Genomic DNA, 22561 nt, shown 5'->3' on the forward strand with positions numbered 1-22561 from the left:
AAAGAGACACAGATGTATAGAACAGACTTTCGGACTCTGTGGGAGAAGGTGAGGGTGGGATGATCTGAGAGAATAGCATTGAAACATGTGTATTATCAAGTGTGAAACAAATTGCCAACCCAGGTTGGATGCATGAGACAAGTGATCAGGGCTGGTGCACTGGGAGGACCCAGAGGGGTGGGAGGGGGAGGGAGGCGGGAGGGGGGATCGGGATGGGGAACACATGTAAATCCATGGCTGATTCATGTCAATGTATGGCAAAAACCACTATAATATTGTAAAGTAATTAGCCCCCAACTAATAAAAATAAATGAAAAAAAGAAAAAAAATAAAAGAACAAGAAACAGGTGACTACCTTGCAATAAACTGCTATACACACAGTTGATTCTCAGTATTTGTGATAATTATGTTCTATACACTTGCTGTAGATGCTGAAATAGAGAATACTGAAACACTGCTGCCAGGATAAAACACAGGATTAGGTTCCTCCAGCCTCTGGTCCTAATGTTTTAATCAACTGATCAATGTCTAACCTTGGTTTATGTGTGTTTCTTTTTAAAGACACTATATACAAAGTACACTGCTGATTGATTAGCAGAGAACTTACACCTGAGTAAATCTTATCTAACACACAATCTTTCTGTAAGGCACACCACAGCCTTCTTGTGCCAGGAACACTAGACAGCATATCACTACAACTCAGAGGCCGTGAAACTACAAAATCACAAACAAAAAGCATAAAAACTGGGGCAAATAAATAGAGTTTACACTATAAGGCACAAGAAGTTACAGAGTTGTTTTGTTTGACTTCAGTGTTACGTGACTTGAATATTTTGCTACTTTGCACATGTCCATGAAGACAGCAAGAGCAGAGTGAGTAAAGATTTAAAGGTTAACAAACATATTCTAGCAAGTAGGCAGATTAACAAATATAGAATCTGCAAATAATGAGGATCATACTGTATAATTAAATCTAAATGAACAACACTAAGCGTGACAATGTGGAATCTAAGTGTTAAAGATTATTAAATAGAGAAGATAAAACACAAATTTTGTCTACAAGATGTAGACACTTATTTCACATATATTGTCAAAAATTAAAAAGTCTGATAATGCCTAGACTATGTGGCATCTGGAATCCTTATACACTGTTGGCTGGCATACACAATTCATTGAATTATTTTTGAAAGCAATTTCGCAAAACTAGTAAAGCTGAATATGCATTTGCCTATGATAAGCAATTAATTTTTTTTTATGTGCAAAAGGAGTCATAATTTAAAGATGTTCACTGTAGCACTGATGATAATGGTGATAAATTAGAAATAGGTATATTTTCAACTGCAGAGAAGCAACAAAATAAACTTCAGTACATGGATTTTAACAAAATATATTTGTTGGATAAACTTGGTCAATTTCAACATTCTAATGTTGAAGGAAAAAGTCATGTTGCAAAAGGATATATACATATGTATTTATACACACACAGACATACACACTCTGACAAAGTTTATGTGAAGTTTAAAACCACAAAATAAGCTGATGTTATTTAGGGACACATATATTTGGGGGCAGGAGGAGAAGGGGACAACAGAGGATGAGATGTCTGGATGGCATGGTTTTGGGTAGACTCCGGGAGTTGGTGATGGACAGGGAGGCCTGGAGTGCTGTGATTCATGGGGTTGCAAAGAGTCGGACATGACTGAGCGACTGAACTGAACTGATATTTGGGGAAAGTGTACAAGTATTCATAAAAGTGAGACACATAAACTGTAATGTAGTGGTCACCTCTAGGACCAGAGTAAAGAAAAGGATGGGGTGGGAGAGGAGAATTTGAAATATAGCCATCAGTTCTCAATGTAGCCTAGGTTTCCCTGGTGAAATGCTTTTGAAGGGAACACAAGGTTATAATTACTTTCATAATAATATTCACATTGATTTGCCAAAAGCACTCATTCTCTCATAACTATACAATGGCTTTTCCAGAGGCTACATGGCAAGCAATACTACAACAGACTGAAAACAGAGCAGGTTAAAGTAATCCAGTTATATTCTAAGACAGACTTGAAAGATATTTGCAAAAATGTAAAACAATTACACTTGTCTCATTAATTTTAATTAATGAGTTATTTCCCAAATTTATGTTAATATGTGATTTATAAATGTTATATATGTTTATTAACATGTAATGAGTTTACTGTTTTTCAAAAAGAATAAACATTTTTAAAGTATTGTTTTAGTTTCTAAAATAGTAGGTATCAATAAATAGGCCCCATATAAACAAAAGCTGTTTGGGTCCTTAAAATCTTTTAAGAATGTAAACACAAAAAACAGCTGAGAACTGCTACCTTAGATGTAACTCTAATAAATGAATCCATTAAAATTAGCTTGCTCCTTGATACCTAGAGCTCAATCTTAAACTCCTGAGACCTTGCAGTTATTGTTTACTGTCAGTAAGCTTCATCCTCTGATTTTGCGTAGCTCATTCTCAGCATATTCACATATATCACCACTTCCAAGAGACTTTTCACAACTATCCCATTTATGAGAACTATCTTATCTTTATCTTTCTATACAGTACTTATGACCTGACATTATATATTTGTTCACAATTTAGTCTTTCCCATTAGAAGGTAAGCTCCTTGTCACCAGGTGTGTCCTTTTCTCTAGAACGTAGAAAGGTGTCTGACAACATTAGACACCAAATAAGGGAATTAATAAAATTTACTAATTAATATATTGAGTGTTTGTATGAGCGTAATAATGTATCAATAATTCATATATTGAGTGTAATGTATGAGTAATTCATACATTGAGTAATACATTGAGTGTTTATGAAATACTTAATTTTCCAATGACCTTATCAGTAATGGAATTTATAAAAACAAAATTAATAAAAACTTTGCTTAAAATAGATGATGGTACAGGTGTCTGTCAATTCATATTCTGAATATATGATACATTTAATCACAGAAATTTAAAAATAATTTTCCCTGATCTCTATATGCAGAGCACACCATATTACATATTGAAAACTCTCTATTCTACAGAAAAAACCTGTTAGAACTAATACAAGAATTCAGTAAAGTTGCAGGATACAAACTCAATATACAAAACTGTTACACTGAACAATCAGAAAGAGAAACTAAGAAAACAATTCCATTTACAGTAGCATCAAACAGAGTAAAACACCTAGGAATAAATTCAACCAAGGAGGTGAAAGACCTGCACACTGCAAACTATAAGACACTGATAAAGGACACTGAAGAAGATACAAACAAATGGAAAAATATTCTAAGCACATAGATTGGAGGAATTAATATTGTTAAAATAGCCAAACTACTTAAAGTGATCTACAGATTCAATGTAATTCTTATAAAAATTCCAACAGCATTTTATACATTTTGATGTGACAAAAGATTAAGGAAATAATCTTCAATGTCTATCACAAAGGATTAACCTCTCATAATACACAAGGATTTGTTACAAACTTTCTGAAAAAGTAAACCAGTTAATAAAAGTCCATGGGTAAAGGATAAAAAGAGGCAATTCATAGAAAAGCCATTCCAAATGTCCAATGAACATCATCTTGCCCCTGAGAACTTCTACACATAAAAGCTGGGTTTAGAAAAGGCAGAGGAACCAGAGATTATATTGCCAACATTTGTAGAATCATAAAGAAAGCAAGGGGATTCCAGAAAAACAACTACTTCTTCTTTATTGATTACACTAAAGCCTTTGACTGTGTGGATCACAATTAACTGTGGAAAATTCTTAAAGAGATGGGGGTATCAGACCACCTTACCTGTCTTCCAAGAAACCAATATGAGGGTCAAAAAGCAATAGTTACAACCATATAAGGAACAATGAACTGGTTCAAAATTGGAAAAGGAGTACAAGGTTGTATAGGGTCACCCTGCTTATTTAACTTATATGCAGAGTACTTCGCTGGGCTGGATGAATCATAAAACTGGTATCAAGACTGCTGGGAGAAAGTGAAAAGAAACTAAAGAGCCTCTGGGTGAAAGTGCAAGAGGACAGTGAAAAGGCTGGCATAAAACTCAACATTAAAAACCTAAGATCACGGCGTCCAGTCCCATCACTTCATGGCAAATAAAAGGGGCAAGAGTGGAAACAATGACAGATTTTCTTGGGCTCCAAAATCACTGCCAATGGTGACAGCCATGAAATGAAAAGATGCATGCTCCTTGGAAGGGAAAGCTATGAAAAACCTCGACAGCACCCTAAAAAGCAGACACATCATTTTGCTGACAAAAGTCTATATAATCAAAGCTATGGTTTTTAACCAGTAGTCATGTACAGATGGGAGAATTGGACCATAAAGAAGTCTGATGCTTTCAGCTGTTGTGCTGGAGAAGACTCCTGAGAGTCCTCTGGACTGCAAGCAGATAAAACTTGTCAAGCCTAAAGGAAATCAACCCTGAATATGCACTGGAAGAACTGCTGCTGAAACTGAAGCTCTAATACTTTGCCCACCTGATGGGAAGAGCCGACTCACTGGAAAAGACCCTGACGCTGGGAAAGACTGCAGGCAAAGAGAGAAGGGGATGGCAAGGATGAGATGGTTAGATGGCATCACTGACTCAATGGACACGAATCTGAGCACACTCCGGAAGATAACAGAGGATAGAGGAACTAGGCGTGCCACAGTTCATCATGTTTTGAAGAGTCAAACAGGACCCCGAGACTGAACAGCAACAGCCAGCTGTGAAGCACACCACTACACGGCTTTCTTCCTTTTTGTGCCCACCTGCCTACAAGCCTGAAAGTTCTCCTGGAATTACCTTCTAGATTACACTGGCATGAATCTTTGTGTCAGGATCACCTTCTGGAGAACCGACCTAAAACAGGAAGCTACCAGAGTTCTATGTGAAATGTGGCACAATTTATTCAACAAATTGAATGCTGAACCACTAACATTCCTTAAAATATGAGATTTCATACACTATATCTTAACAAACGCTAGTTTCTTTCCTAAGAAATAACATCTCCTTTCTTCTTTTCTCAAGAGAAACGTCAATAAAGTTGGTGTTCTTTTCCAAAAGGCCAATTCAAATGATCCTTGGGGAAATGACTCTACCAGAATATAATTAAAGATCAATTATCAGCATCTTCTATTTCTATCTAGACTCAAGATTATTGAGAGGAAATCTTATCTTTTTATAATTATTTCCCAAAGCGTCTACTTAGCACAGTGCTTTGCACACAATAAGGGTCAATACAACTTGCTGACTTTCTGACAAGTCCTTGTAAACTTTTCTTCTCATACTGGACAACTTCAGAAAACCTCAATTTAAATTTAAATAATATATGGCAGAAATCAATTAATTTTAATGATAGTTATTTCTTTTACATGGAGACTTGAATCCAACAGTTTTTATATCTTTGCCATGAAGGAGCACAGAGAACTTGGGCTTTTAAGGAACACACAGGCTGTACAAAACAATGTCCTGTGATACTCACTTTGGGGAGAGCACCGGAGGACTGACAAAAGACCGAAGCGCATCTTTCACCATGTCTTGCATGAGATGGATTCCAAAGACCTTTTTGTTATCCACCAGGAAAGTGGTCTTAAAACAAATGTGATATTTATTAGTAATGCTGTCACAATCTTGACATATTGTACATGTATTTCTCATTACCGTGACATAAGCATACTTCTTTTAAATGTAACAGAATACAAGAGATTAAAATGTAAAAAGCTGGTAGAAAATTTTTTATAAATCACTGCTTCCATGATGGGTACTACCTTAATCCCTATTTAAGAGTATTTTGACGCAGAAGAAATGTGCAGGAAAAAAATCTCTCAAGTCAAGGGTAGTAATATCAAACTAGTGAAAATGAAATGACATGTCTGAATATGTCAAATGAGCCAATATACAAGAAAAGGTTTCATAAATTATGAAATATTTAATGACTATAAATATCAAGCCAATTGATAACCTATCTCAAATAAATACTTTGGAATAACTAAAAACTTTCTGAAACTGAAAGAAATATATCTAAAATAATGAATTATTAAATTAAAATACATTGTTATTTACAATAATATTATTATTTACAATCCAAGAAAGTCTGATATATTTTCATTTTTATTTAATTCAAAATACAGTCATAATAATTTGTTTTGGCTGTACTAGTTCCTTTGCCTCTCCATATAAATTTTAGAAGTCACTTGCTGACATCTACAAAAACTTCTGCTATGATTTTGAGATTGCTCTGAATCTGTAGATCAATTTGGGGAGAGAACTGACATCTTAAAAAAACATCAATTCTTCCAATTCACAAACAAGACATATCTATTTATTTAAGCCTCCTTTGATGTCTTTCATTATCACTTTGTAGTTTTTTAGTATACAGGTTCTCCAAACAGGTGCTGGACTTACTCTTATGTACTTCATTCTTGATGTTTAATGTAAACAGTACTGCTTTAAAATTTCTGGATTGCATTGTTCATTGCAAGTATATAGAAATACAACTGCATTCTGTACATTGGTATCATACATACCCTATGATTTTGTCAAACTCGTCTATCAGGTCTAGGAACTTCTTTGCAGATTCCTTGGTACTCTACATAGACAATCATGTTGTCTATAAAGAAATAGTATTTCTTACTTTCTCAATTATATGTCTTTTATTTCTTTTCATGCCTTTTTTCATTGGCTAAAACTTCCAGTACCACAGTGAGTAAAAGTGGAGGGATGAGACTGGACATCCTTGCTTTCTTTCCCATCAAAAGAGGAAAGAACTTACTCTTTCATCATTAAGTGTGATGTTAGCTATAGGTTTTTTGCACATGCTCTTTATCAGATTAAAGAAGTTCTCTTCCTAGTTTTGCTGAGAGTTTTTTTATCATGAATGGATGTTGATTTTGTCCAATAGATTTCTTGAATCTACTGAGACTTTATATTATATGGTAAATTACACTTTAAACATTGAGCCAGGCTTGCATTCCTGGGATAAAATGTACTTGATTATAATGTGTTCTTTTTTCATATATTGGTAGATTTGATCTGGTAATACTTTAATTCTTATGTTTTTAAGGGATATAGGTCTATAGTTTTCCAAGCTTGAAATGTCTTTGTCTGGTTTTGGTATTGAGGCAATGCAGGCCTCATACGATGTGTTCTTGCCTCTTCTATTTTCTGGAAGAGCCTGTGTGTAGAACTGGCCTGGAGTTTTGTTCAAAGACTTTTAACTATGAACACAATGTCTCAGATTGATACAGGATTTTTCCAATTGTCTACTTCTTGAGTGGGCATTGGTAGTGTCCCTCACAGAACTGGTCCATTTCACTTAAGTTTTTCATTTATGGATATAGAGTTATTTAGAATATTCTCTATTATTCTTTTAATTTGTTTAGGATATATAATGATTCCTAATATTATTTATCTGTATCTTTTTTATTCTTGGTCTGTCTTGATAGAGATTCATCAATTTTAGAACTAGCTCTTGGCTGTAATGATTTTCTCTGTTCTTTGTCTCTTTCCTATTTTACGCATTTCTGTGTAATTTTACACATTACATTCCTTCTGCTTGTTTCTAGTTTGATTTACTCTTCTTTTTCTATATTTTCAAAGTAGAAGCTTAAATTATAATTTCTGACCTTTCTTCCTTTTTTTCATATAAACATTTAGTTCTACACTCTCTAAGTACTGCTTTAACTGTATCCCACAAAGTCTGATGTATTTTCATCTTCATTCAGTTCAAAATAATTTCTAATTACCATCAACACTTCCTCTTTGACGAACAGGTTCTTTAGAAGTGTGTTAATTTTCAAACATTTGGAAAATTTTCCAGATACTTCTGTTACTGATTACTAGTTTAATTCCAAAATAGTCATAGAGCATACTCTGTATGATTTCAATTTTTTTTTTTACTTACTAAGGTTTGTTTTCTGGCCCAGACTATGATCTTAATGAATGTCTAACACTGTAAGTCAATACTTTTATTCCAAAAATATAACACTAACCATGGAATACCCTTTAGAAGCATCCACCTTTTATTCCATAATAAATAAAACAATGTCAATACACATTATTTGCTGCTTAAAGAACTACTTTGATACTGAGTGGAACTTACTTGTAACAGAGATCTCGAAAGAACACAAGGTGATTGTTCACTAAATTCACAGAAAAAATCCTAAAAGATACACAGAAGAAAAGTAATGTCATTAACAGATTAAATAAAAGTTGAAAATGCTTGCATATAGAGTGTAATTTTTACTAGATCTTCTGGGAATGATACACTAGCAAAATTAAAATAAGACAGACTGCTAAAGATCATTTCTATAAGAATTGTCTATTTGTATGAATGGAACAGGCTTCCCTGGTGGTTTGGCTGCAAAGAAGCCACCTGCCAAAGCAGGAGATGAGAGTTTGACCTCTGGGTTGAGAAGAGTCCCTGGAGAAACAAATGGCAACCAACTACAGTATTCTAGCCTGGAAAATTCCATGGACAGAGGAGCCTGGCAACCTACAGTCCATGGAGTCACAAAGAGTTGGACATGACTTAGCGACTAAACAACAACAACAAAAGGTATTAGGAAGATGATGTACTGTGGCTCTTGAGAGACTGGGAGCCTGTCAGGTAAAGGAAGAGTTCGTTTTGTCATCAAAACGCTGCCCAGCTTGGGACTGCCCTCCTGGTCCGGTGGTTAAGAATCTACCTGCCAGTGTAGGAGATGGAATTTTGATCCCTGCATTGGGAAGACCCACTGAAGAAAGAATGGCAACCCACCCCAATATTCTTGTCCAGGAAATCCCATGAACAAAGCCTGGTTGGGCTACAGTCCATGTGGCTGCAAAACAGTCGGATATGACTTAGCAACTAAACAACAAGAATGGAACAATGGATAATTTTAGAGCCTAAAAAAAATTATTTTAACAAACTGAAGAAAAATAGTATTATGTGGATACCAACATTAAATTTTTATATCATGAAAATAATAGTATCAATACTAATTTACTAACTAAAGACAGAGGTTTATTTCCTACTTCACAGAAATAAATACCAAGTAAATCAAGCTAACTGAATTTATTCACTTTTCTCATAATTAATTTTTACACCTTGCACACACTCCTCAAAGTGAACATTCTCCACTAGAAAGAGATACTACTATTTATATTACAAGGAAAATTAAAATAATTTATACCACAGAAAATTCCCCAACTTTAGCCTCTAAACTAACTCTATACACATCTGCACCCAGATCCTTTAGTTGTCTACTTTAACAACAGATATCCTACACCTGTATAAAAGGATCCCATTCCTTTGGCTTTTTCACAATCATCACACTGTCAACTATCCATACTTTGTTCTCCCAGATATGAAAATTCCTCTGCTTTACCAGATCATTCCCATTTTCATTTAAATACTCACTTCTCTCATCTTTAAAAAGAAAAGATTACTGTATGATGCCACATTTTCCTCTCAACTGCTGTCTTCTCAACCAAACCTTCTGAAGAAGTTGGCTGTAACCCACTGTCTCTACTCTTCAACACATGTAATCCGACTCTTGGCTCTAGGCACCACTTGTCCCTCATTACTAACTTCAAAGAACAATGAGTTTGGACCTTATTTCTCTCTTTCATTCAACTATTCAACAGCATGACTTCCTTCTTGAAAAATCTTTAAATGACATTCACATGTTTCTTCCTCTGGGTACTTCTCAGTTTGTTCTGTAGGTTCAAAGCTTAGTTTCAGACAACGTTCTTTTCTTAATCTATATACTCTTCTCCTCATAAAGAGTAGAACATAAACACTCATGCTTCAGTTACTATCTACACTGTAATAATTCTAAAATTTTAACTCTAAGCATAGATCTCTAAATTCTACCCATAAGATATTATCTGTTCAACATCTCTACTTAAATATTTTAAATGTACCTCATCCTTTACTTCCCTAAGACCCCCATTTGACTCTCAAGTTCCTTAGAGAATTTCCCCCTTTGAGTGAACAGCACCAAATATGCATGTAGACTAGAAAGGCAGAAGCCTAGAGAACTTCCTGAGAGCTCTTTCATGCCCCATATTTAATTCATCAACCAATATTCTATCAACTTTAGCTCACTATGGACTACACGGTCCTTGGAATTCTCCAGGCCAGAATACTGGAGTGGGTAGCCTTTCCCCTCTCTAGAGGATCTTCCCAACCCAGGGACTGAATCCAGGTCTACCCGCACTGCAGGTGGATTCTTTACCAGCTGAGCCACAAGGGAAGCCCAAGAACAGCGGAATAGGTAGCCTATCCCTTCTCCAGCAGATTTTCCCAACACAGGAACTGAACCTGTGTCTCCTGCATTGCAGGAGGATTCTTTACCAACTGAGCTATTAGGGAAGCCTTTTAGCTCACACATAGCTGTAACACTGACAATCTCATCATCTCCCTGCCATCCTTCCAATCCAAGTGACAATCCTTTCTACCTTGGACTGTGGTAATGGTTTCCTTATTTATCTCATTATGTTTACTCTGCTGTTATTCAGTAACTAAGTTGTGTCTGACTCTTTGTGACCCACTGGACTGCAGCACACCAGGTTTCCCTATCCTTCACTACCTCCCAGAGTTTACCCAGATTCACGTCAATTGAGTCGGTGATGCCATACAACCATCTCATCCTCTGTCCCCTGCTCCTCCTGCCCCCAATCCCTCCCAGCATCAGGGTCTTTTCCAATGAGTCAACTCTTCGCATGAGGTGGCCAAAGTATTGGAGTTTAGGCTCCAACATCAGTCCTTCCAATGAACATCCAGGACTAATCTCCTTTAGGACTGACTGGTTTGATCTCCTTGCAGTCTAAGAGACTCTCAAGAGTCTTCCCCAGCACCACAAGTTGAAGGCATCAATTCTTCAGAGCACAGCCTTCTTCATGGTCCAACTCTCATAGCCATTTATGACTACTGGAAAAACCCTAACTTCAATTATATGGACCTTTGTCAGCCAAGAGATGTCTCTGCTTTGTAATATGCTGCCTAGGCTCAACATAACTTTCCTTCCAAGGAGAAAGCATGTTTTTTTTGTGTGTATGTTTTTTAATTTTATGGTTTCAGTCACTGTGCACAGTGCTTTTGGAGCCCAAGAAAAGAAAATCTGTCAGTGCTTCCACTTTCCCCCCATCTATTTGCCATGAAGTGATGGGACCGGATGCCATGATCTTAGTTTTTGGAATGCTGAATTTTAAGGCAGCTTTTTCACTGTCCTCTTTCACCATCATTAAGAGGCTCTTAAGTTCCTCCTCACGTTTTGCCATTAGGGTGGAATCATCTGTATAACTGAGGTTGTTGATATTTCTCCTGGCAATCTTGATTCCAGCTTGTAACTCACCCAGCCTGGAATTTTGCATAAAGTACTCTGCACAGAAGTTAAATGAACAGAGTACAATATCCAGTCTTCTTGTACTCCTTTCACTTGTATTCCTTTCCCAATTTGGAACCAGTCCATTGTTCCATGTAAGGTTCTAACTGCTGCTTCTTGACCTGCATATAGGTTTCTCAGGAGATAGGTAAGGTGCTCTGGTATTCCCATCTCTAAGAATTTTCCATAGTTGCTGTGATCCACACAGTCAAAGGCTTTAGTTTAGTCAGTGAAGCAGAATTAGATGTTTTTCTGGATTTCCTTTTGCTTTATGATCCTACGAACGTTGGCAATTTGATCCTTGGTTCCTCTGCCTTTTCTAAAGCCAGCTTGGACATCTGGAAGTTCTCGGTTCATGTACTGCTGAAGCCTGGCTTGGATTTTGAGCATAACCATACTAGTGTGTGAAATGACCACAACTGTATGGTAGTTTGTACATTCTTTGGCACTGTCCTTCTTTGGGATCAGAATGAAAACAACCTTTTCCAGTCCGTATACTGACTGCAGCACTTTAACAGCATCATCTTTTAGGATCTGAAATAGCTCAGCTGGAATTTCTTTTTTTTTTTTTTTTCATTTATTCTTATTAGTTGGAGGCTAATCACTTTACAATACCACAGTGGGTCTTGTCATACATTGACCTGAATCAGCCATGGATTTACATGTGTTCCCTATCCCATTCACTCCTCCCACCTCCCTCTCCACCCGATCCCTCTGGGTCTTCCCAGTGCACCAGGCCCAAGCACTTGTCTCATGCATCCAACCTGGGCTGATGATCGGTTTCACCCTAGATAATATACATGTTTCGATGCTGTTCTCTCGAAACATCCCACCCTGGCCTTCTCCCAGAGTCCAAAAGTCTGTTCTGTACATCTGTGTCTCTTTTTCTGTTCTGCATATAGGGTTATCATTACCATCTTTCTAAATTCCATATATATGTGTTAGTATACTGTATTTGTCTTTATCTTTCTGGCTTACTTCACTCTGTATAATGGGTTCCAGTTTCATCCATCTCATTTCATTACCTCCACTAGCCTTGTTTATGGCAATGCTTCCTATGGCTGACTTGACTTCAGACTCCAGGATTTTAGGCTGTAGGTAGGTGAGTGACCACAGCATTGTGGCTATCTGGGTGATTAAGATATTTTTTGTACAATTCTTCTGTGTATTCCTGCTACCTTTTAAAATTTTTCTGCTTCTGTCAGGTCTTTACATTTCTGTCCTTTATCATTCTATCCCTGCATGAAATGTACCTGTCAGATCTCAGCTTCACCGTCACTTCTTTAAAAAAGCCTTCTCTGATCATTTAGGCCAATTTCTTCATTATATGCTATTATGTTATAGTTTCCAGTTCCTTTCCTTCATACTGCTCATACTGGTTTGTAATTTTACAAACATTTATGTGATTATTTGATCAATTTCTATAGGACATTACAGCCCCATGATAAGATGGATGATATACTTTTGCTCATCACTGTATATACTAGCCATAGGACAGTGCCTAGCACAAGAAAAAGCACACTGACTGAATGTATGTACGTATGAATGTATGTATACTCACTATCACAGTTTGTACTCAATTTCTTATTCCTAGTGCACATTCCTAACAGGATATATTCTATATAGTCCATTACTCACCTCATTTAAACTAGGTATATCTTATTACTTCATAACTGTCAAAAGTATCATCACATGGATTCCTAATATATGAATTTTCCTTCACTAATACCACTATTCTCCCCCTTACCATTGTTTCTGCCCTATATGCAAAATACCAAAAAACACTGAAAATGCATTAAAAAATGCAAAAAACAAACTATCATATAGCTTTCCACTATTTATAAGTAGTTGTAATTAGTATTTTGGTACCTGTTATTTGTATATTATTTATTGACATGAAAACATATTCAAGATACAGAGATTACTGATGAAAAAGCAAGTTACTATCAATTTTTTAATGAAAAAACATATATGCACATATATGTATACATTAACAAACATTTATTTATATGAAAGGTTTAGCATAGAATTGAGGGTTCAAACTGCCATTCTTAAAGCTTGAGTGAATTACCTAACTCCTCCACATTTTAGGTTCTTAATCTCTAGAATGGGTAGTATAAAATCCTTATGAGGATTAAATATAGAAAGAAAAATAATATACACAAACACTTAATTCTCCAGATATGACAGATAATAGGTGAGGAGCATTATTTACCCTTGAAAGAGTCTCTAAAACATAATAAACTATTCTGCTATTAAATCAAAGCTATATTCCAGAATAGAGACTTGATTTGTACTTACCAGGATACAATGTAAATTTGTTAAATTGACCACCTCACAGACAGTTTTTATTCTATCTATCAATCTTGCAAAATAGTTGACCATTTCTTCTCTTTTTATTATTTTTGCATATCGAGGGAAGGTGGGTGGAAGTAGTCTCTGGTTAACAAGTGGCTCAAAACCCATCATAATGGGATGATCTACAAATGAAAAAAGTTAACATTTTCAATATTTCTATGAATTTTAACCTCAAATACTGCTTAAATACATAAAGAAAAATGTCAGCTTCAAAAGCATCTCTAAATTATCATAGTATCCTCTAAATGGATTTTATAATTCACAATTAATGTATCTTTACACATGTTTTTTAAAGGAAAGAAGCAGATTTAACAACCTAAAATTATACTTCCTTCCTACATGGTGGTGGTATTGGTGACAGAGAGAGGTTTCTACCTCAAAATTAACTCCAAGCCAAGAGCGGGATAAAACAGGGTTAACATATTCTCTTAAAAATAAATAAAATAAAAGGACAATGGTGTATTAACCATGAGACTGTGAAGAAAAGTTTCAAATGGGAACACAAGAGGAGGCTTGTCTTCCTTTCAATTTCTGAACAGCAGAATCAATTCACACTGGACTACACAGCAATGCAAAGCAGTAGTGAACAGTCACACTCCATTCCCATGAGTCTGGAATGCATTTGGCACTGACATGCAATTCCATAAATTCACAATGAAAATAACATATCACAAGAGACCTAAGGGTAACTTTCTCTTTCCCACTCTTTGTCCTCTGGTGATTCCACTTTTCACACTAGTACAAAGCTCCAAATTAAGTCTTTAGCTTGAAATTTTCTGCCACTTTCAAAGAAAAAAATTTTGTACTCCAATGGAGTATGCATTGTCAGATTGATTCTATGGGAGTTATTTTACACAGCTAGAAATTGTAGCTAACTGATAAATATGAAATTCTGTTTCACTCTATAGAAAAAAGTTTTACCTATTTATAATTTATTTCAGTATTCCTCTACTCCATAAAAATGTGTTTTAAAACTTTTCATGTCTGGTTACATCATTGAATGAGTTTAACAAAATCTTTAACCCACGTTCACTTTTTTATCTGTATGAGACTCATGGTTTTACCTTTGTTTGAAAATCATCTTTTCCTGAATTGCAAGCAGATTCTTTAACCACTGAACCATATGGGAACCCCCTGATAATCATCTTTTAATCCTCCCCATTTCCTAAGCACTATAAGACATAAGCAAGCATTGTGACTTACAAATGTCATATTCTTTTATGCCTCTTTACTTATACAAATTATTCTACCGTAAAACCTACCCCTTTCTTCTTAACCTGAACTTGATATAGCCTGAATTCTCTCTCATCATTGGTCCCTCCAATGATATATATATACATACACACAGTTCTTTGTATGTACACTATTATACTGTCTATGTGGGATTACAGCATTTGTCTGAGTTCTTCTGAAAGCAAGAACAGGGTTGGATTCCAAACACCAAATACCAGGCTCATAACAGACACTGGATACTTGTTTGCTGAATGACAAGATATACATGCTCAAAATAAAATAAAAGGCTGCTACCACTATAATAGTTTGAACTTCTGATTTACATTATTTCATTCAGAACTAAGGTAAAAGTAATAGTAATGATGTTGTAAGAAGCTTCTTTACCATGTAAATATGAATACATTTCAGACTTTAATGATAAATGCACAGAATCCAGATACTTAAAATGCTACATTACTTATTTTCTCTCGAAGTATTCTCATATGCACCTAAAATGATTACCCAGGAATATGCTTTTATTCTCAAAACATTTATTTTTAGGCTTAAACCACAAATAGAAGATAATAGCCACTCATGAAAATTTATATGGAAAGAAGTAAATATTAATGGGAAATGAATAACATGATATATTCTGAATTCAATTTTATACAAACAAAAAAGTGCAATATAAAACAGTATTAACTTCTGAAACTACCTGAGCTGTTCTGCACAGATGATGCTGAGTGCATCCCTGACTCTTCCCTCTACATTCCAGTCCAGTCCAGTCCAGCCCAGTCCAGTTGCTCAGTCATGTCCGACTCTTTGCGACCCCACGAACCGCAGCACGCTAGGCCTCCCTGTCCATCACCAACTCCCAGAGTTTACCCAAACCCATGTCCATTGAGTGGGTGATGCCATCCAACCATCTCATCCTCTGTCATCCCCTTCTCCTCCTGCCCTCAATCTTTCCCAGCATCAGGGTCTTTTCAAATGAGTCAGCTCTTCGCATCAGGGGGCCAAAGTATTGGAGTTACAGCTTCAACATCAGTGCTTCCAATGAACACCCAGGACTGATCTCCTTTAGGATGGACTGGTTGGATCTCCTTGCAGTCCAAGGGACTCTCAAGAGTCTTCTCCAACACCACAGTTCAAAAGCATCAATTCTTCGGCACTCAGCTTTCTTTATAGTCCAACTCTCACATCCATACATGACTACTGGAAAAACCATAGCCAGTAGTAACCTAATTGTGAAAAGGATCCAGACATTGCCAGATGTTCCTGGGAAGCCCCAATTGAGAAACACTGGTCTAGAGGAACATAAATAGCAACTATAATTTAGTGAGAATAAACTCAGAATGTAATAGGAGCATCTTATCCATGTAAAAATTAGATGAACGATTTCATAGAAGTCTAAGAAAAGAGCTGACAAATATTTATCATCACAAAGTATTTCAAGCATATTAAAGGCATGGAGGACAGATAAAATGGCTCCTTTTTTTTCCCTCAGGGAGCCAAAATTTTTCCAAGTGATAACTTATTGGAACTCAGAAGTAAAAATAGATGCATATAAATAGAGTGGGGACAAAATCCCTAGGCAGAGAATTTAAATCTACATGCTTCTCTCTATTCTCTACACACATTTAAATCCTCTCCTCCCCAACACATGTTTTTGGACATAGTCCTTGTTAGTTAAGTGTTAAAGTAGTTCCTAGTAGCTATTTTTAAGTCTCAGCTGTTTGGTGAATCTCATGCCTAAGGACTCTGTAACTATCCTATACAACACACAGTAACTTGCCTAACTAGAAAAGAACATTAAGAACTGAGACGTAATAAGGGATCAAAGTCGTTATTCAATGTATACTACAGTGAAGGAGGAGCAGGGATAAAAACCAAGCAGGAGTTTGCATCTGACTTCATGACAACACAAACTACAAAAAGCTTTAAAAAAAGTTTTACCACACCCAAGCCCAATCCCCCAGAATAAACTGTTCTAACATTTTCCCACTAAATGCTTCCCACTAAAATAGCCTGGATAACCCTTACTAAATGAACCCAGAAAAGAAACAACTTCACATCACTTTCTACTCAATGTGTACTATGCTCAGTAAAGATTTCATGAATTAAACTAGATACAGATTCGACAAGTAAACTTCTAGAGTCTCTTCTGATTTTACAAGTCTGTAGGTGTACAAAAATTACCTTGGTTTTCTGGTCAAAACACTTCCCTTTACACCAGAACTCTTTTAAGGATAAAATAATAAAGTATAATTACTATATTCAAAACATTATGGCACATTGGTTTAGAGTGTTTTAGTTGCTAAAGTTCTTGCTAGAAAATTGACCTTCATTATCAATAAGATAAAAGTATTACAAATAGCACACGGTCTGTGGATAAAAGATTTACAGTAACAATGTGCTGTGATTTAACTTAAAATGTCATTTTAAAATTAATTAGATGCCACAATCAAAGATCTGGAAGTGTGTAAACGAAAAGAGATAGAGATAATACATCATTTTTGGACTACATACGTCTTCTGAGTTATACTGGCAATTTACAGTTAGACTTACAGAAATAAGTTTTCCCTGCCCTGAAGTTGACAACAATTCTAGAAAACAATGCAGAAGCTGCTGAGGTTAATATTGTACTGTACTTCTGGGCTACTTGACTTCCCGTTATAAAATCATAACATTATGCTATGTGAAATACACCAAACACAAAAAGACAAATATTGTATGATTCTGCTTACATGAGGTACCTAGAGTAGTCAAACTCATAGAGACAGGAAGTAGAATCGTGGTTGTCTGGGACTGAAAGAGGGGGAAATGAAGATTTTGGTTTAATGAGTATGGAGTTTTGGGTTGATAAGATAAACTTCTGGATATGGACAGTGGTGACAGCTGCACAACAATGTAAATCTACTTAATGCCACTGAATTGCACATAAAATTGTACATAAAATGTTAAAATGGCAAATTTCATGTTATTTCAACACAAAAAATGTTACGAAAAGGTATTTAACAATTATTAAACTCAAAAAGCATGGTTTCAATGAATATTCTATCAAAATCATTATTGGTCATCTAATACTCAGACCTCATTCAAGTTTTGCACACTGTACCAATAACATAATTCACATCTACATTAGTATCACAAGTTGTATTTAATTTCATTGTCTCTTAGTCTCCTGCAAGTTACAGCAATTCATCAGCACTTCCTTGGCTTCTATGAATGACTTTGACAACTTTGAAGACTAACTCACCAATAGTTTTGTATACTGCCCTTCAGTATGGTTTTCTTGTCTCCTTGTGATTAAATTTAAATTATTACTCTTAGGAGTATAAAAGAAGCGACATTATTATCATTCTCATTGTAACCCATCAACAAAGGGGAGGTTTTGACTCACTTCTTGTAATGTTTACTGTGATCACTTGATTAAGTTGGTGTCTGACAGGCCTAGTCACTACTGTTACCTTTTGCCTTTATAGTCAATAAATATGTGTGGGTGAGGGGAAAGACAGCTAAATATGCTCATTAACATCAAACTATCCACTCATTAATTAATCTATTTATGCAGTATGGACACATGGTTTATCCTTTATTCAACTGTATATGATCAGAATTATTTGATGCTCAAGTTGTTCCCAACTTTGACTGTGTGAATGCCCCTTCAAGTTCTTTTGGGTATAAATGACTGGTCCCAACATTCTTTGAACATTTACTCACTTCTGGCTAATTAAGACATTCATTCCAGCAGACTCATTCTTCTATCTCTACCCTAGTCCTGGAATCACCTATTCCTCCAAGATGAACTAATTCTTCCTCTATTTTTTTTCCAGTTTTATTGAGGTATAATTAACAATATTTAAAGTGTACAATGTGATAATTTGATATGTGTATACATTTCTCTCAAGAGTTAATTTAACATGTACATCACCTTGAATATTTATTTTTCTGTTTGATGAGAACATGTAAGTTCTACTCTTCTAGCAACTTTCAACTATACAGTTAAGTGTGATCAACTAGATCACTGTTTCATACAACAGATACTCAGATATTACTCATATTCTAACTGAAGATTTGTACCCTTTACCAAACTCTCATTTCCCTCAGCTTCTGGCATTCATTTTTCTACTGTTTCTATAAATTCTACTTTTTCTTTTTTTAAATTCCACATGTAAGTTTAGATACCACTGCAGTATTTATTTTTCTCGGTCTGGCTTACTTCACTTAGCACAATGCCCTCCAGGTTCATCCCTGTTGTCACAAATGACAGTATTTCGCTGTTAAGGCTGACTAATACTGCACTGTACATATATTGTATTTTATTTATCCACTCATCCATCAGTGGGCACTGAGGTTGTTCCCATACCTTAGTTTTACAGTGAATAAAGGTAGAAAAAGCATTGATTGAAAAAGCTTGCTAATGGAAACCAAAACATTTAGAAGGAGCTAAATCTATACCAGACTACAAAGAATATAACAAGACAAAGTTATCATATAATAAAGTAGCCAATTCATCAAGAAGATATAATAAATTTGAATATTTATAATGCAACATAGAAGCATCTATTATATAAAGTAGATAGTAAGAACTCTAAAAAGGGAAACAGCAATACAATAATACCAGGAGACTTCAATATACCATTTTCAACAATGGACAGATCATTCAGACAGAAAATGAGTTTTAAAGAAGTTGGAATTATACATTAGTTCATATACACATTATATGAAATGGACCTAACAGACATACACAGAGTGTTTCAACCAAGAGCAATACGATACACGTTGTTCTCAAAGGCACACTGAACATTGCCAACAATAGGGTATGACAGGACACAAAGCAAGTCTTAATAAAGTGAAGACTGAATCATACCAACCGTCCTTTCTGATGACAATGGTGTGAAACTAGAACATAACAAGAAAGCTGGAATACCTACAAATATGTGGAAAGTAAACAGCACACTCCAGAACAAGCAACTGGTCAAAGAAAACTAGAAAAATATTTAAGTCCTGAAACAAACTAAAAAAAAAAAAAAGAAACAGAAAGATATAGGATACTGCAAATGCAATTCTGAGAGGGAATGTATATACTAGGCAATTAGATGTCAAATAACAATCTAACTTTACACCTCAAGATCTAGAAAAACAAATTAAGCTCAAGTCAGAAAAAGGAAGGAAATAAAGATCAGAGTGGAAATAAATGATAGATAAAACACTAGAAGAGAACAAAACTAAGAGCTAATTTTTTAAGAAGATAAAATTGAAAAAATTTTATCTATACTTTGTCTTTTGATTGGAGAATTCAGCCCATTTACATTTAACATAATTATTGATAGTATGGTAATAAACGGTGTATTGTGTGTATATATATAAATGGTATATCAATGATAGTACTGATATAAATGGTATGGACTTAAACATTGTTTTCTGGTTGTTTTGCAATCCCTTTGTTCTGTTTTTTCCTTCTCATGCTCTCTTCCCGTGTTATTTGATTTTCTGTAGTGGTATGTTTCCTTTCTCTTTTACCTTTTGCATATCTACTATAGGCTTTTGCTCTGCAGTTATAATGAGACATGCATAAAATATATTTATCATAGCTACAAGTAACTTCAAATGCATACAAAAGGTTCCTTCTCTCATATTTATGGTTTTAACTTCAAAATTTGCATCTTTTTAAGCTGTGAATCCACTGTAAAGATCAACATTGCATAGGAACCTGGAATGTTAGGTCCATGAATCAAGGTAAATCAGAAGTGGGCAAACAGGACATGGCAAGAGTGAACACTGACATTTTAGGAATCCGTGAACTAAACTGGACCAGAAAGGGTGATTTAATTCAGATGACTATTAAATCTACTACTGTGGGCAATCCCTTAGAAGAAATGGAGTAGCCCTCATAGACAACAAGAGAGTCCAAAATGCAGTACTTGGGTACAATCTCAAAAACGAGAGAATGATCTCTGTTCATTTCCAAGGCAAGCCATTCAATATCACAGTAATCCAAGTCTATGCCCCAAGCATTAATGCCGAAAAAGCTGAAGTTGAATGTTTCTATGATGACCTACAAGACCTTCTGGGGACTGGAATGCAAAAGTAGGAAGTCAAGAAATAACTGAAGTAATAGGCAAGTTTGACCTTGGAGTACAAAATGAAGCAGGGCAAAGGCTAACAGAGTTTTGCAGAGAATGCACTTTTCACAGCAAACACCATCTTACAACAACACAAAAGATAACTCTACACATTGCCATCACCAGATGGTCAATACTGAAATCAGATGGATTATATTTTTTGCAGTTAAAATTCGAGAAGCTCTATACTGGCAGCAAAAAAAAAAACAACACCGGGCTCGGATCATGACCTCCTTATTGCAAAATTCAGACTTAAATGGAAAAAAGTAGGGAAAACCACTAGACCATTCATGTATGACCTAAATCAAATCCCTTACAATTATACAGTGTAAGTGACAAACAGATTCAAGGGATCAGATGTGACAGAGTGCCTGAAGAACTATGGACAGAAGTTCATAACACTGTACAGGAGGCAGTGATCAAAACCATCCCCTAGAAAAAGAAAGGCAAGAAGGCAAAATGGTTGTCTGAGGCCTTACAAATAGGCCTTAAATTGCACTCATCTCACACAGTAGTAAAATAATGCTCAAAATTCTCCAAGCCACGCTTCAACAATACATGAACCATGAACTTCCAGATGTTCAAGCTGGATTTAGAAAAGGCAGAGGAACCAGCGATCAAATTGCCAGTATCCAATGGATCATAGAAAAGCAAGAGAATTCCAGAGAAACATCTCTTCTGCTTTATTGACTATGATAAAGCCTCTGACTGTGTGGATCACAACTAACTGTGCAAAATTCTTCAGGAGATGGGAATACCAGACCACCTGACCTGCCTCTTGAGAAATCTGTATGCAGATCAAGAAGCAAGTTAGAACCTGACATGAAAAAATGGACTGATTCAAAATTGGGAAAGGAGTACATCAAGGCTATATACTGTCACCCTGCTTATTTCACTTTTATGCACAGTACATTGAGAAATGCTAGGCTGGATGAAGCACAAACTGGAATCAAGACTGCCGGGAGAAATAGCAATAGCCTCAGATATGCAGATGACACCACCGTTATGGCAGAAAGTGAAGAGGAACTAGAGCCTCTTTTTTTTTTTCTTTTAAACTTGTTTTTTAATTGAAGAATAACTGCTTTGCAGAATTTTGTTGTTTTCTGTCAAACCTCAACATAAATTAATCACAGGTTAACATATACCCACTCCCTTTAAAACCTCCCTCCCGATCCTACCCCTCTAGGTTGATACAGAGCCCCTGTTTGAGTTTCCTGAGCCATACAGCAAATTCCCGTTGGCTGTCTATTTTACATATGGTAGTATGTTTCGATGTTACTCTTTCCATACATTCACCCTCTCCTCCTCTCTCCCCATGTCCATAAGTCTATTCTCTATGTCTGTTTCTCCATTGCTGCCCTGTAAATAAATTCTTCAGTACCTTTTTTCTAGATTCTAGAATACAATATTTATCTTTCTCTTTCTGACTTCACTCTGTATAATAGGTTCTAGGTTCATCCACATCATTAGAACTGACTCAAATGCATTCCTTTTT

At 35.7% G+C, this 22561-nt stretch overlaps 1 protein-coding gene across 6 annotated transcripts in view; it reads right to left on the bottom strand.

The window, feature by feature from the left end:
• The window catches only part of NAA35 (N-alpha-acetyltransferase 35, NatC auxiliary subunit), a 92049-nt gene that overhangs the window by 19843 nt on the left and 49645 nt on the right, over window positions 1-22561 (bottom strand). For all 6 annotated transcript variants that reach the window (XM_020882189.2, XM_020882188.2, XM_020882191.2 and 3 more), the window contains 3 exons: window positions 13670-13848; window positions 8101-8160; window positions 5482-5588 (listed from right to left, as the gene is read on the bottom strand). In XM_020882189.2, the coding sequence (XP_020737848.2) occupies window positions 5482-5588; window positions 8101-8160; window positions 13670-13848 (346 nt within the window). The remainder of the gene's footprint in view (window positions 1-5481; window positions 5589-8100; window positions 8161-13669; window positions 13849-22561) is intronic.

The sequence above is a fragment of the Odocoileus virginianus genome, chromosome 31 (assembly GCF_023699985.2).
Source record: "Odocoileus virginianus isolate 20LAN1187 ecotype Illinois chromosome 31, Ovbor_1.2, whole genome shotgun sequence".
NCBI classification, from domain to species: domain Eukaryota; kingdom Metazoa; phylum Chordata; class Mammalia; order Artiodactyla; family Cervidae; genus Odocoileus; species Odocoileus virginianus.